The following is a 17,122-nucleotide window of genomic DNA, read 5'->3' as shown; positions in this document are numbered from 1 at the left end:
CTATGCATGACGGGGACGGAGCCCAACCATCCCGGGTGCAAACAGCCTCTGCCCTGTCACTGTAAGTATAACCCTCGCGGCATCTGTATTGAAGTCTTTCATTTTCCTTATAAGAGTTCTTAGTAGATATAGCTTCTCCATTTGCAATTTTTGGTACTTCGCAGGAAATTCCTAAATATAAGGGATTAAATTCCAAAACGTTTGTTACAGATTAAAGGACTGTGTCTGAAACCCAGTTATACAAAGACATAAATTCTGTTTCCACTGAGTGAAGCAGGCAACCCAGCAGCAGTTCTGTCCTGACTTGAATTCTTGATGAATTTGTCTGTTGCTCTTTCTTAACAATCATTTTTGAAAGAAGTCGAATTCTGACTACAATTATGTTTCTAATTCTATTTGGTTGGAGGATAAGCTGGTCCTTTTGAAAAGATAGTAGCAGTAACATTCATCAACTGTATATATAAAACTGAATACATCTATAAGCTTATTGTGATAGGCATTTTCCCTGAGTAAGCTGCAGAATTACATATGTTCTAGTTACACATAATACAGTAATTATCACTATTGACTTTGCCAAAAAATTAATTATCTCATTGTCATTACAGCTCCAATAACTGATGGACCTTCTACTTGTGTGGTTTTACATCCATCTAAGTTTTCTATCAAAAAAACACTCGCCATCATTTTTGAAACCATCTCCTTTCAAACCTTTCCCCTTGGGATTAGAGCCCCAAGAATGAAATTCCCAGATCCTCTTCTACCACCTTTCCAAGCTCTTTTTTGTTTGTAACTTAATGATCTTTTTTTCTTGTCAATTCACAGCTCCACTTAAAATCCTTCATTGATTCCCAATTCAGCCTGAATAAAAGCCAAAGTCTTCAGCATGGTGTAGAATTCCTCAGCATCTCAGAACCTTCTACCGGCCCATCTTCAGTCCATCACTGACCTTCCCTATTTACATCCTGCATCGGGGGCCTGAGGATAATGGGGACAGGGGCATGTGTACAACTTCTGCATGGGCTTCCTTTGCCTGGGCTGGTTTTCCCTTCACTTCATCCACAGAAGTCTCATTCTCCGCTTAGGACATACCTTAGACGTTAGTCACCCCAGGAAGCTTTCAATGGCCACAGAAATTTAGTTGTAACTAGTAAACCCCGTCCGTAAACCTCTAGAGTATACAGTGTTTGCCACACTGAATATAAATACTTGTCATTACTGCCTTGAAGAATTAGTTTTGTTAGAAAAAGCTTTTAAGAAGAGGAATGTTTTTCTGTGCATCTCCTTGTAGAACTAGACGAAGAAAGTATATATAATTTGGAGATTGTAGGTAATGTTAAAAATAAATATGGCAGAAATCCCTGCCAGAAAAGTGTTGGTCAAACAAAAGTATGTCACTTTAAATAAATCAACTAAAGTGTTTCATTATGAAAGCCAAAATCATTGTATTGGTCATGATACACAAGTTAGTGGTTTATAACCAAAGAATTCTTTTTAAGTTGAAAAGATCTTTTCATTGCCATATTAGTTTCAGGTATATCACACAGTGATTAGACACTTATCTAATTTACGAAGTGATCACCCTGGTAAGTCCAGTACCTACCCGGCACCAACCAGAGTTATTAAAACATTATTGACTACAACTGTTACACTGTACTTTAAAGAATTCTTCACTTACAGGTTACTAAAGATCTGTTTTCTAAAAACAAAAATGTATTTAACGAATTCAATTTAGTTCAGCAATATTGATAATAAACATAGAGCAAATACAAACCATTCGCTTCCTAGACGTGTTACTAAAAAACAATGCCATCTTTATACATCATGGGAAATAAATAACAATTCTTTGGCTTTAAACAAACAGAACAAAAAGAAAGTCTGTCGTGTAGGGCAACACTCGGGTCTGCAGCAGAAAAGTCACTGCTCTATTTTAAGCCTTAGAGCCAACTACAGTTTAATCAGGGCCGAGAGCATGGGCTTTGGTGGCAGCTCACTGAGGTTTGGATATTCACTCTCCTCTTTGTGCCACATACCCATGGACCTGGGATTTCACTTCTTGGCACCACAGTTTCCTTAATTATAAAACCTACGTGAGCCCTGGCCAGTTTGGCGCAGTGGTTAGAGCGTCGGCCCATGGACCAGTGAGTCGCGGGTTTGATCCCACTGGAGGCAACCAGTCGATGTGGCTCTATCACATCAATGTTTCTCTCTGTCTCTCTCTTTCCCACTCTATCTAATGAGAAATAGAAAAATATCCTCGGGTGAGGAATTAAAAACAACAATAAACAAACCAAGGTGAAATGGTACAGGAATGATTGAAGTCATTTTGAACATGCGATGAGATGACACACATAAAGAATTTAGATGAATTACTGGGAAATAGTAAATGCTCAATAAATGTTACTTAGTATCAGTATCACTTAGATTATTTCGGAGGCACAGTGTTTTGCAATGCATATTTTCATGAGGAAAACCAAAATCATCCCCCAAATCCAATGAACAGTAGGGGTATCTTACCCACACAAACTGGCTTTTCTCCGCTCCAAATGCCATTCGATGAGCAATGTATTTCTTTTGGTCCATTGAGCTTGAAGCCTGAATCACACTCAAATGCGATCACTTGTCCAAAAGTGTATTCCTGGTTCTGTTCGAATGCACCACTGATAATTTTCCCATTCTGTGGCTCTGTTACTGGTAAACACTTAACAACTGAAAAAGAAATATAGAATTTGAAAACTTTATCATGAAAAATATGTATACATACATATACGACTACAAAAACCAGCAAGGTAAGATTGGGGGAAATGACTTAAGCATGCCCCCCCCCCCCCCCCCGCAAAGAAGCATTCAATACACCTGTTTGCTGGAGATAAATTTGCCAAACAAAAAGACAATATTGAGTTTGTCTCTGATATTTTTCTATGGAAGTGGACAGAGAAAACTACTACTCTGAATGACAGTTTATGTTTTTGTAGGAACAAACAAGTGTTTCTTAAGTAACTGAGAAATATCAACCTTGGGATAACTAAATATGAAATTTCCACTTAAGTCCCACAATCATATAACACTGTCTTCCCAAAGATATAACAGCAAAATTTTTGATTATACTTATTTCAACAGGGAAGTGATTTTAAAATGTCTTTCCTCCTCCACATTACCGTTCAATATAATCTGAGTGCTTCTTTAGATGTTATGTAATATTTTCCAATATCCTTTAAGTTGTGGTGTTCAGACTTCACTTTACGTAGTGACCCAAGATGCTTCCTAAAATGGAAAGTCTATAACTATCTCCCTGCCCATCACCCCACAGATAACCATTCAGTAGGTCTTCGTAACCCCGAACTTCAGTTCTTAACAAACACTCCAGGTGCTTCCAATGTAGATGTTTCCTAGAACATGGGTCTCCTTCCTCTCATTCCCGGAGAGAAAAGGTCTTCCATTCTCTTGTTTTTGTGTGCGTTATGGCATTTCTGCTCTCCTTCTTCCTCCTCTTTCTCCTTCCTTTTCTCTTTTCCTCCCTGCCCCCTTCCCTCTCTTTCTGCTTCTCTCTCTCTCCCTCTCTCCTTCCTCATCACAGTGGAATGGGGAAACCCTAATCAGACTGATCTCTTTCATGTCCATGATGACCAGACTGGGATTACGAGCTCAAATTTGGGAAACAGGATTTGCATTTCCCCACTGTCACTTTCTGTGTTATAGGTCAGTAAGAAAGGGAAGAGCCCACTCTTTTCAGTGAGACTAAGACCACAGGAAATCTCCCCTGGTCAGGCAAAAGGGGAGAGAGGTCTAAGTCACTTTCTGCACTGCGGCTGAAACCAGACATCCTTTGGAGTGGTTATGGGACCAGTGCCTTGTCATTCATAAAGCTGAACTTCTGATCATTTAAATAGTGATCCTTGTGTTCTTTCTAGAGATTAGAATCTAAAAGGAAAGATAAACAAGTTTTACATTTCCTAAACTCTGATAGGGTAAATGTCAGATCAGAGGAGGTTGTAGACTTATTTGGTTATTGAAACACAAAATTATGCAGCAGTAAAAAGGCTAGCTGTAGTAAGAAATATTTGAGTAAGAAATATTTAATTATAGATTTTTAAGGATGTTTTAATGTAAGACATTTAGAAAAAAATCTCAGGTGTTTTTAGTATTTTATCTACCGTCACATAGAGGAACGTCATTGGTCCATCCATCTACTTCACATTCACGGAAATCAATGTCACCTATCATTTGGTACCTGGAAACCAAAAATAACAGGCTAGTGAGCTGATGTGTGTTTATATACCATTTTAAACTTGATACTATGCTGAATGTCCAAACTCCACTTGAAGGAAAAGTAAAATTCTATGCATTTTCCTCTCTGCACTCAATGGAATGTAGCAAGGACCTGTTGGGGTGAACCCTTATGTATTCGTATTCTCTCTTCCCACCCTCCTGTGACTACTCTCTAACAGGGTAATTATAATTTATTGTAATTTTTCAGCGTTGAGGAGATACCATGGTATCCAGACATAGCCATTTCTATCATTTAATTTGCAATTCTGGGAGTTATGTGTGTGGTACCTATAAAAAGACTCATAGAAAAATGTGGTAATCTTAAAAATATAAATTAGGACAGTTGCTATTGACCACATCAATTATCAATCACCTCAATCACAAACCTGTGATTTTTTGTTTGTTTGTTTGTTTTGTTTTTTTGGTACCTGCCCCTAGTGGGAACCGAACCCGGGATTCTCTGTTCCTCAGGCTGACGCTCCAACCACTGAGCCAAACCAGCCAGGGCTCAAACCTGGTTTTGTAGTGACTGCTTACCCGTCATCGCATGTGTAAACTACCTTGGCACCGTATTCAAATGCATTTCCTACGACGAGTTCGAATGAACCAAAGGAAGTATCTCCAGGGTGGCCACAGGGCTTTTCTGAAAGGAAGAAAAGGCTACGATGAAGCATAGTACCAGGATGTCGCAGGGGAACATTTTACAAGACTTCGGGGACAGGGATACTCGATATTATATTAGGACAGAATTGAAGATGTGGAAAAGTGAACAATGGCCACGTCATTCTTTTAGAACTGAACTTACCTCTATGCTTGGCTTTGGGAATCTGGACGATGTCCCCCCCCCCCCCCCCAACCCCGCTTTAGGAATACACTTTCCGTCTTTAAATGTGACAGGGATATAATCCCGCCAGTATTGCCACAGTATTAAACGTTCAGTATTTCCCCACGCTTCTGTAAATTTCACAAATGCGTGAATTACGTACTTTGGCATGTTTTTGACGGGTTAAGGGCCACCCATTCGCCTTCCTTGCACACCCTGGTGATCAGGCCGTACGTCCGGTAGCCAGGGCGGCACTTGTAGGTGGCCTTCGTGCCCTCCTGGTAGTTTTGCTCAGACCAGGAGCCTATCAGAATCTCGGTCTGTCTTCGTGGGGGAGGCACGGTACAATCTGCAAACAGTAAGAACAGAACAAGGGCTTTGAAGGAACTGCCGAAATGTACCGTCTCGTTCGGGTTCCTTTTGCTTTCAAATAACCCCGTGTGGTTCAGGTCCAGCCACCGGATGTCTCACTACCCACACAACATCGCTTGTGGCTCACAGCGACGACCCCGCATACACTCGTAAGCATCACTTTCCGGAGAAACGGCTGCACTTGAGGCTGTTGTTTCCACTGCAGCCATGAACTCATCTCCCGGCCACTAATCTAAGCTGCGAAGAAGTCCTTGGGGGGGGAGGGCAGCGAGCCAATGGAAACGACGAATGAAAGAGACGCGGGGGCCGAGCCAATGGAAACGACGAATGAAAGAGACGTGGGGGCTGTCCTTGGGGGCAGGGGGCCAATGGAAACGACGAATGAAAGAGACGCGGGGGCTGTCCTTGGGGGCAGGGGGCCAATGGAAACGACGAATGAAAGAGACGCGAGGGCTGCCCGGGGGCAGCAGGCCAATGGAAACGACGAATGAAAGAGGCGGGGGCTGCCCTTGGGGGCAGCAGGCCAATGGAAACGACGAATGAAAGAGGCGGGGGCTGCCCTTGGGGGCAGCGGGCCAATGGAAACGACGAATGAAAGAGACGCTCTCTCCACACAGAGGCCAGGGAGATGGCACGAAAGGGCGCAGGCGGGTTCAAGGACAGAAGAGGGCGGGACAGGACGGCCGTCTTGAGACAGGCAAAGAGCCGACACGGAGACACGAGAGAGGAGCGCGGGCGGCGGGGCCCAGGAGGGGCGCCCCTGGACGGCTCCGAAGGGGGCGGGGTACTCGGCCCGCGACTTGGCAAACCCGTGAAAATACCGGAAACAGACGGCTCCTGGGGACCAGGCTCAAGGAAACGGACGAGGGACCAGGAGGCGCCGGAGGGGCAGACCCCGGGGTCCCCGCGAGCTTCTGGCCGGAGGGGACGGGACCGCGCAGCAGCCCGCGAGGCCCTGGGAAAGAGGAGGAAGGTCCCCGGTCGGGGCGACCCGCAGGTTGGCGGGAAATCGCTCGGACGGGAACGCACAGGAAACCACGCCGACCGCGGCCGACACAACAGGACGGCGGCAGATGCGCGGGGTCCCGGAATCCGCCGCTGGGGAGGACCTGGAGCCCCAGGCGCCGGGAACAGGCGCCTCACGGGAAGGCTCCTCACTGCGCAGGCACCTCACGTGAAGACTCCATGGGAAGACTCCTCACGCGCAGGCGCCTCACGGGAAGACTCCATGGGACGACTCCTCACGCGCAGGCGCCTCACGGGAAGACTCCTCACGCGCAGGCACCTCACGGGAAGACTCCTCACGCGCAGGCGCCTCACGGGAAGACTCCATGGGAAGACTCCTCACGTGCAGGCGCCTCACGGGAAGACTCCTCACGCGCAGGCGCCTCACCGGAAGACTCCATGGGAAGACTCCTCACGTGCAGGCGCCTCACGGGAAGACTCCTCACGCGCAGGCGCCTCACGGGAAGACTCCTCACGCGCAGGCGCCTCACTGGAAGACTCCATGGGAAGACTCCTCACGTGCAGGCGCCTCACGGGAAGACTCCTCACGCGCAGGCGCCTCACCGGAAGACTCCATGGGAAGACTCCTCACGCGCAGGCGCCTCACCAGAAGACTCCATGGGAAGACTCCTCACGTGCAGGCGCCTCACGGGAAGACTCCTCACGCGCAGGCGCCTCACGGGAAGACTCCTCACGCGCAGGCGCCTCACGGGAAGACTCCTCACGCGCAGGCGCCTCACGGGAAGACTCCATGGGAAGACTCCTCACGTGCAGGCGCCTCACGGGAAGACTCCTCACGCGCAGGCGCCTCACCGGAAGACTCCTCACGCGCAGGCGCCTCACGGGAAGACTCCATGGGAAGACTCCTCACGTGCAGGCGCCTCACGGGAAGACTCCTCACGCGCAGGCGCCTCACGGGAAGACTCCTCACGCGCAGGCGCCTCACGGGAAGACTCCTCACGCGCAGGCGCCTCACGGGAAGACTCCATGGGAAGACTCCTCACGCGCAGGCGCCTCACCGGAAGACTCCTCACGCGCAGGCGCCTCACGGGAAGACTCCATGGGAAGACTCCTCACGCGCAGGCGCCTCACGGGAAGACTCCTCACGCGCAGGCGCCTCACGGGAAGACTCCATGGGAAGACTCCTCACGTGCAGGCGCCTCACGGGAAGACTCCTCACGTGCAGGCGCCTCACGGGAAGGCACCTCACGCGCAGGCACCTCACGCGAAGACTCCTCACGCGAAGACTTCTCACGCGCAGGCGCCTCACGCGAAGACTCCTCACGCGCAGGCGCCTCACGCGAAGACTTCTCACGCGCAGGCGCCTCACGGGAAGGCACCTCACGCGCAGGCACCTCACGCGAAGACTCCTCACGCGCAGGCACCTCACGCGAAGACTCCTCACGCGCAGGCGCCTCACGGGAAGGCACCTCAAGAGCAGGCGTCCTCACGCGCAGGCACCTCGGGCTCGGGCGAGCAGGATTGCAGTTATGTAACCTGACAGCCATAGCATGTCCTTAACAGTAAAAAATGCAGAGAACACCCCTGCTCGCCCACCGCTGAAGTGTAAACGTGTTAGGACGGCGCACGTCGGGGTAACTCCAGGGCTACAAAGTGACGTGAAAGGAAGACGGAACCGCGCAGGAACCGAGCAGGCACAGCGCAGCCACGGTCCCGGGAACCGAGCAGACACAGCGTTACAGGATCCGAGCAGACACAGCGCAGCTGCAGTCACGGGAACCGAGCAGGCACAGCGCAGCGCGGTTACGGGAACTGAGCAGACACAGCGCAGCCGCAGTCACGGGAACCGAGCAGGCACAGCGTTATAGGAACCGAGCAGACACAGCGCAGCTGCAGTCACGGGAACCGAGCAGGCACAGCGTTATAGGAACCGAGCAGACACAGCGCAGCTGCAGTCACGGGAACCGAGCAGGCACAGCGCAGCGCGGTCACGGGAACTGAGCAGACACAGCGCAGCCGCAGTCACGGGAACCGAGCAGGCACAGCGCAGCGCGGTTACGGGAACTGAGCAGGCACAGCGTTATAGGAACCGAGCAGACACAGTGCAGCCGCAGTCACGGGAACCGAGCAGACACAGTGCCGCCGCGGTTACGGGAACTGAGCAGGCACAGCGCAGCGCGGGTACGGGAACGAGCAGGCACAGCGCAGCGCGGTTACGGGAACCGAGCAGACACAGCGCAGCCGCGGGTACGGGAACGAGCAGGCACAGTGCAGCCGCGGTCACGGGAACCGAGCAGGCACAGTGCAGCCGCGGTCACGGGAACCGAGCAGACACAGCGCAGCCGCGGTCACGGGAACGAGCAGGCACAGTGCAGCCGCGGTCACGGGAACCGAGCAGACACAGCGCAGCCGTGGTCACAGGAACCGAGCAGGCACAGCACAGCCGAGGTCACGGTGGCTTCACCTCGGCGGGCCCAGAGCGCGCGCCCAGTGGGGATGGGTGCGGAGCTGCACGGCGGACACGCAGTGGCAAAGAGGCCGTCACCGTAGGTGCTGGGACAGTGCTTTCCTCCAGAAGGAAGGCAGGGTGCCCATCTCAAGAAACCCACGGGGATTCCGTAGGATGCCGCGAAGGTTCTGGTTGTTGACATGGGCGGTTATAATGATCCGTAATACCATTCATTAATGTTATACTCACTCATGTATTACGTTTTGCAAAAAGATATTAAAGTAGCAGTTTGCGTATCAACATGATTCTTATTTTGCAAAAACTCGTTAACTAAATGGCATATAGAGAGAACACAGAAAATTAACAATGAAGCTCCTGTCTACCGTTATTATTGTTAATATTTTTAATACTGACAACTGCTTCATTTAGATACAATTGTTATATACATTAGTAAACCCCCAACATTACTTTTAAAAATGGCAAATTTAAAGATGCATTCATAAAAAAGAAAAAGAAAAAACTCAAGGACGTGGACAACAGCGTGGTAATTGTGGGGGGCAGGAGGGAGGGTGGAGGTGGAAGAGGGAATAGAGGGGTTACATGGTGATGAAAAAAAGATGAAAGAAATAAATATATAAAGATGCATAGTTATCACCATAGATAATTACTGTTAGTTTTCATCGCGAAACTCCTTTCTTTACTTGGTTTTATGGTAATGGTTTAACATTCTAGTCTAGAATTTCTTTTTAAAGGCAAGGGAAAACAAGAATTGGCTGAGACGGATCTCATTATAGAACATATTCATTAATAAAATGTCTCACAACATTTCACAGAACAGAAAGTGCCATGGGAAACTCTGTTGTTTATGTAATAAATGCTATTTGTGTGGGATTCCAGAGGCAGTAATTTTCCTCTGAAATTTTCCTAAGTTTTTGGCACATGTAGGTTAGGGAACTTCTGATTTTCACAAGTTAAGTCAATATACGTTTTTGCCACCAGATGGTGGTAATACTCTGTCATGAAACCACACAAACTCCCAAGTGAGTCTTTGTTCTGATTTTTTTTTTTTTACAATTTAATGTTCATGTTTGTTTTCAGACAAAAATTTTTCTGTTTAATTACAGGCTAATAAGTGTGTTTGTCACTTCTGATGTTCAGAACCACTTCATGTCGTTTAGATCATAAAAATAAATGAGTTATATTTAAAATGTAGATGCCAATATTGTGAGAAGAGAAAGAACTATTTTCCACTAACATAGTAACATTTTGATAAACTTAGTTCCTATTCTGTTATAAAGCTAATGCAAGGGAAAAAGAACACAATTTTTTCTCGGTTAATTTATGTGGTTTAAATTATTTTTACTAATGCACTGATACAACCACGAAAAATTGAGCCCATTTGTTGGCCAGAGTCTATGAGTTTTCCTTATGGTTAATGTTCTGTTTCCACATAATACATTTATACCTGCAGTGTTTGGTTTCTCAAATTCAGTTAAGTGGTTTCCACAGCCATATGCATGCAAAAGACAAAGATATATATTTCACATAATCTTCCTACCAGCTTTTCACAACATTTACTCTGTGTATAGTAAACCTATTATTACCAAGTTGATCACCCCTTTCTACTTCAAATAATACTGAAAACCCAGTGCTTCTTTTAGGGACTTTAAATGGTATCTCTCGCCTCTGTAAGAAAAAGATATATCACCCCTTCTTGGTTTCCTGGTTTCCCACAAGCATCCCCAGAGTCTTAGCTCTGATGACTCTTGTCTGTCACATCATAATTCATAATTCTTTTTCTGTTTACAGAATGTCATCTACCCTCCCATCAACATGGGAGCTCTCTGAGAAGAAGGACCATCTCTGTGATGTTTTTCACAGCGGAGGGAATGTCATGAATATCCAGATCTCCTAACTTCAAATGTACTTCCTGTCTACTTTTGTTCTAATCTTTAATATATCGAGTATTTTCAACTCAAGTCATCACAAAATATTTAAAGTAATGATTCGCCAAACTGTGTCATAACAATAATTAAGTCTATGTTACAATGTGACTTTTATTTGCCTGAACTGACAAGTAGCTAACTGTTCAAGCTCATTCTCAAGCACTTTCAATTAGATAAAGAGTTATTTTAAACCAAGTCGTCAAAATATTGGCCCCGTATGTACATCAACCACAGTTACTTGAATCAAATGTACAGTTTTTGGAGGGAGGGCTTATTATATAGTAGCTTAACGATATTTTTTAGCCCAGCTGATGTGGCTCATTGGTTGAGCATCGACTCATGCACCAAGAGGTCACCAGTTCGATTCCAGGTCAGGGCACATGCCCAGGTTGTGAGCCCAATCCCTAGGGGGAGCATATAGGAAGTTGCCAATCAATGTTCTCGCTCATCAATGTTTCTCTCTCTCTCTCTCCTTTCCTCTCTCTAAAATCAATAAAGAAAAAAAAATATTTTTTTAAACACGGAAACATTTCTTAAGGTAGGATTAATCTTAAAGCTTTTATTATTATTTTTTTGGAAAGTTGTCCCATTTCTCAAGTTTTAAGTTAATGAGTAAACAAAACTTTCTTACATCTGATTACTTATTTGGATTTAAACAATGGATACTTCATCTTATGTGTTTACATAGTCTGTTAAAGACCAATTAATTTTTCTTTCTTTTGCAAAACACTATTGAGGTGAACTTTTTATTCACTTGATCTGATTTTCCAATTTAAAGTTCTTCAGTCTATAAATATGGAATACGAATGGATTTGGCTATTGGACTAGAATAGAATTCATTTTACTTCAATTTGAGGGACATGGTTATAAAATTTTAGTCGAAGTTAAAAACAAATGCACTTGATATTTTAATCATCAGTATTCATCTAATTTTTCCACTTTCAAATTTCAAGGGAATACCCGTATTGTTGACATACAAACACAGAGCTAATTACATATTTTTAATGTTAATATGTCTATAAACTATTGTTTGAAAAGTATTCTTAACAAAATCAAATAAATTATAATAAAATTATACATTTGAGAAAATCAATCACATTTGTACCAGATTGCTTTGGTAGACTAAAGTTGAATTAGTCTATTTTTCTAAAAGTTTTTGGAAAAAAAATAGCAGATCCTACTTTTTAAATAGCATAATTCTAAACTTAGTAAAAATTGAAAGATATTATAAAACCAAACCAAGAATCAATTTAGAAAAAAATGGGCAAAATGAAAATAGCAAAAATAGATATTTCATATTGAATATCCATTGGTATATATGCATATTAATTATATATGCATGCATATGATATAATCCAACTTTTCTTTTTTTAAAAGTTTCTTTGTGGCTGAAAATATTATAGATGTTCCTCCTTTTCCAACTTGCTTTTCAAAATAAGAGATACGTCATGGTGGTGATAGCATCTTGGGTGGGTTTTGCAGGTTGAGTAGGAGTTAGCCCAGTGAGGACCAGGCTTTTGGGAACCTTTGAAGGAAGATTTTTATAATCTCTTTTCTATTGTATTTCTTGTCAGCAAAGTTATGAGAAACTTGGCTCTCTGTTAAAATGTCAAAACAAATAAAAGTGTTCTGTCAAGCCTTTTATTCTCCTTTTCTTTGATTATTTTTGTGTTTTTTTTTTGTTGTTGTTGTTGTTCCATTACATTCTCTGAGACATTTTTATAGTGCTTCCTTATCATTTTAAGCTGAAATGTCACATCCCCCCCCCCCCCCCATTACATCATGTTCTTTTTATGCACTATGTTCTCAGACTGGTTTCAGTTGTTAAAAAATGGGTAAAGTGAACATGAGTTGGGAGAACACAAGATGACTTGTTGGCAGAATGTCACAGTCCGGGCAGGTGGGGGAGGGTATGTGGGGTGAGGAGGAGGAGGCAGAGATGAAAAGAAGGAAAAGTGGTAAAAGCTGTAAAACAATCAGGGTTTGAGCAAATAAAAAATGAATCAACTTGGACTTTGGCCCTGGCAAGCAAGGGCCAATAATGAATCTTTACTAATCTGGGCTTCAACTTGTATTTGGGAACTTCCTTCTCGCTAGGAATAATTTTAGCACTATCTAAACAATTCAGTTCTGGTTTAATATTTTATTCAAGCAAAAGAGGGGCACATGTATTTCCAGGATATGCTTACACTTAAAATAACTAAGGCTTGCTTTGACCTCACCCCATCTCAGGGGATGCCCTGGACCACTTCACCCATCGGATCTAGCTAACCTGGAAGTGCCTCATCTTCTAATCACTGAGTCTGGTTCTTACCCCGCTCGCCATCCATTTCCACCTCCCCCCAGTATTGTTGCCGAAAAGTTCTCAATGTATTCACAGCAAACTAATTTAATTTCAGGACAATTTGGCAAGCAAGGAATAAAACAGTCGTTTTATAGCCACTAAAAATTCATGTCATTTTCCTCTACTGGTTTGTGCATTATCTGTGAAAATCATGGGGCTACACTGAGTGTTGTTTTAAACATTAAAGTGGTACTTTCTCTGTTAGCAAGTAGCCACACTTGTATAATCATTCTCACGATAATATATATAGTGCTCAAGTCACTGGGAGAAGCTGATGTGACAAGGATGACATATGAAACAGAAGTTAAACAAGTCATCTGTAATCAATGACCTCAGCAAAGAATTTAAATTTCTTCCATTTCATTTTTATCACTAATGTTTTGTAGCAGCTAATCCTACTATTTCAAATGTCACTTTGTACTCATTTGAAAAGTTTAATTAAATTTGGCATGATTCTTTTAAACATAAGCTGGAAATAAACCAAATCTTTATATGACAAGTGATGTCCGAATAAAACCTCAACAAACAACATGGAAATGATGAGATCCTAAAAGTATTCCTATTGGAAAGAGACAATGAATAATATTTTACTTTAAACACTAATTGTAGTATTGATATGTGTGGGAAAACGGTTGGATGGCTAGTTTTAAAAATGTCTGGACATAAGGTATACAAGCTAAAAATTACACAATAGTACACTAGAATGTCTAACTAAAAAAGGCTCTATTTTTCAAAAAGTATTAAACACAGTGGAATAAACTTAAATAAATTACTAAAAGTTATAAATAAATAAAAAAAATTCTACCTTCATTTTCTAGATCAAAAGCCTCCAGGGACAGAGGGTCAGGGTTATTTGCTACTATTTCTAATTAGAGGCTGACATGAGTAAGCATTTCACTCAACATTTGCTTACTTAGTGAAAAGTTTTGAGAATTTATGAGTGCTATGGAATTCATTCGGTTTAAAAATGTCAGTCAAGTACCTATCACGTAATTACCTGTCAGGAACTAGGAAAGTAAATTTCCTCCAAGGAGAAACTTATTAATTTATCAAGAAATAGTGAAATTTAATGATGAATCCAGAAATTGTCCTACTGATATCAGAATAAACAAAACAAAGCTCTTACATTCATAATCACTACACATACAGACTGCACTTCTAGGATCCATCTTATCTACCCCCAGAGGGGAAAAAAACCCCACTGAACAACTGGGCATCACAGAGATTACATATTTACTTTTTTTTTCTTCAAATTTATATAATGTTTTCATGCTAATGATATAAGCAATGGTAATCTCCAAGACTTCTAAGGGCATGGCAGCACCAATTCTAAATGATAAATAAATATTTACTTGGGAAAAGTTAATATCTATATCTGAAATAAATCCCATCATTATATGATTTAAAAACATTTACTGATTAATTTACATTTTGGTGCTATATGTTCACATACTGCTTAATACTTTGACACAAAGCATTTTAGTAAAAACTCTAAGCAAAAAATAAAATTATATTTTATGACAATTACAATAGAAGTGACTATGCACATTACAATTTTCCAAAACAGTTTTAAAAAATGTTTTCTGAAAATTTACATTAAATAAAATTATAATAAATAACCAGAATGTCATCCAAATAAGCTACATATATGCTTTAAGCTCCACAGTGTCAAAAGCCATTCAAACACAGGGCTGTAATAAAAATCACATTTTCTAGATCAAAATTTTATTACCATGGCAAAAAGCATATTAGCAAATGTTTGATAATATAGTTATAGAAAAAACAATCTTTTATTTATATTCTTACCTTGTGCTACGCAAACAGTCCATAACATAAGCCACAGAATCTTTGCTGGAAATTTCATTTTTTTGGATCTTTCGGGGGGGACATTTACCAGCTGACAATTCTCACACTGTCTGGTGTTCTCCTCTGTGAAAAGTTGTGATTAGTGCAGGGAAGTGGTTGCTCCAGGAGGAAGTTGAAACAGTTCTGGAAACAGAGAGATGGCCAAATGCTCCACCCCTCAGAAATGCTGGCAAAGTAGAACAGATCAACCCCAGGCCCAGCCGCACCGGAGGACTCTCATGGGCTCCCAGGGGGTGGGGACGATGTGACCTGCTCCGGCTTTGTTTTTATAAACCCGGGCAAGTTCTCTGCTGGACGCTGTTTGGGTTCTGGGAATGTGCAAAGCAGGAATGGGTGATGCCCTCTGGCTTCAGAAACCCTCTCATTACTCAAATCCCACTCGGGTCCATTGTGCAGAAACCTCAGACGCTGAAATAATGGGAGCGCTTATAATCCTTTCTGAGACCTGAGGTTAAGCAATGCTTTCGCAGTCACGGCCCGGATGACCTGGGTGAGCTTTGCCAAGAACGCAGTGCTGGCTGATTTGGAGAACCTGCTCCTGCTGCTAAGTTTAGAAGAACTTAGTCTTCTAAAGCGTCATGAGGCATCAATGAGTTTAATGATTCAGAAAGCAAGGAATGGAAATGCTGATGTTTTAAAATTTTGTATTGAGACCATATGCATAAAGAGAATATAAGCAAATGGTTTGCTGAATAGTATAAGGTGAAGACAGCCATGTAACCAGCACCAAGTTCAAGAAACTGTATGCACATTCTCCCAGGAATTCCCAGTCCTCCCTTTGGGTCAAACCCTTGCCCCTGCCACACCATACAGTGGGTACCTCTCGCCTGATTGCAAAGAACATAGAATCGCTTGGCCAGTTTTTGTGCTTCATATAATTCAAGTAATGTTACTGATTCTTTTGTGTTTAGATACATTCTCTACAAGTTATGCTTAGGTCATTCAACCACACTGTTGTGTGTAGTTACAGATTATTAATTTTCATAGCTGTATACTATTCCACTATTTGAATATATCACATTTTATTCATCGATGTGCCTGTAAATAGACATCTGAGTATATTCTAGTTTGGACTGTTATACTATTCAAAGTTTTTAAAAAATTAGCATTTCATATTTTAAAAATTCGAAGTCAGCAATATCTATACTAAGTGGCAAGTGAGTGTTATGACAAATACATAGCACAGAGTATAGAGGAAGAAGAAGTTACTTCCCCAAAGTCCTGATTTGGGATGGTCTCAAGAATATTTCATTATTAAATTGTAGTTCAAGGGAAGCACGCACCTGAGCCAAGACTGGGGTATAGGGAAGCACAGGACCTTCTGGAATTAATAAGACATGTTCTACAAGGACAGCGCTTTATATCTTTGATGCTTCCCGAAACTATGTTTCACTGTAGAACAATTTAGTTATTGGCTTGCCACAGGCCACTACTAGCTGTGGTTTCTAAACCCTTATTTAGAATGGCAGCCACCAACAACCTCTTCCTGTCTAAATTTAAACAAATTAAATTAAAAATCCATTGCTTGACCTCTACCTCCGATCAAGACAGAACCTATGGAATTGTTGTCTTTCTTCCTTGATCACATGAAAAACAAGGTCTAAGTTAGCTACATGAGTGTGGACTAAGGGAAGGTCATTTTTCAGGTTTATTTGAATACATCCTCACTGATATGAAAAAGTTCTAAACAGTCTAGAGCTCCCTTTCCCCTTCTTAGGAGGCCAGTACCTTTACTTCTTCCCAGGGGGAGGTTGCTGGCATCATCTATTTTAATAATTTGCAAAGAAGAAAAGAACAATATCTCTGCATTTTCTTTAATTCTATTTGGGAGGAAATGAAACACACAAGGGCCTCCTCCATTCTTATTTATTGCACTTCTTTTATTAGGTGCTTTTCTAGAACTAGATTGCAAACTCTTCACATAATTTGACCCCTGACAAGCAAAAAACAACAACAACAACATCTGCCATCTCCTTGGCAACCTGTTGGAGGACATTCTGAAAGCTTAGTAAGCCTCTAGAGACAATGAGTTCTCCCTTTCCTGTACCAGCTGTCTCTTCTCATGTCCTCTTGCCTAGACATTCATCCCA

General features: G+C 42.9%; 1 protein-coding gene across 1 annotated transcript in view; it reads right to left on the bottom strand.

The window, feature by feature from the left end:
• The window catches only part of CFH (complement factor H), a 93,161-nt gene extending 77,762 nt beyond the window's left edge, over positions 1-15,399 (bottom strand). Inside the window, exons 1-6 of the mRNA XM_036277535.1 lie at positions 14,973-15,399; positions 5,253-5,438; positions 4,804-4,909; positions 4,152-4,228; positions 2,515-2,706; positions 1-171 (exon numbers count right to left, since the gene is read on the bottom strand). Coding sequence (XP_036133428.1) covers positions 1-171; positions 2,515-2,706; positions 4,152-4,228; positions 4,804-4,909; positions 5,253-5,438; positions 14,973-15,030 — 790 coding nt within the window. The 5' untranslated portion in view covers positions 15,031-15,399. The remainder of the gene's footprint in view (positions 172-2,514; positions 2,707-4,151; positions 4,229-4,803; positions 4,910-5,252; positions 5,439-14,972) is intronic.
• Between the last annotated feature and the right edge of the window lie 1,723 nt (positions 15,400-17,122).

This window comes from Molossus molossus, unplaced genomic scaffold, assembly GCF_014108415.1.
Source record: "Molossus molossus isolate mMolMol1 unplaced genomic scaffold, mMolMol1.p scaffold_m16_p_23, whole genome shotgun sequence".
Taxonomy (NCBI): domain Eukaryota; kingdom Metazoa; phylum Chordata; class Mammalia; order Chiroptera; family Molossidae; genus Molossus; species Molossus molossus.
This window is presented reverse-complemented; position numbering and strand designations above follow the sequence as displayed.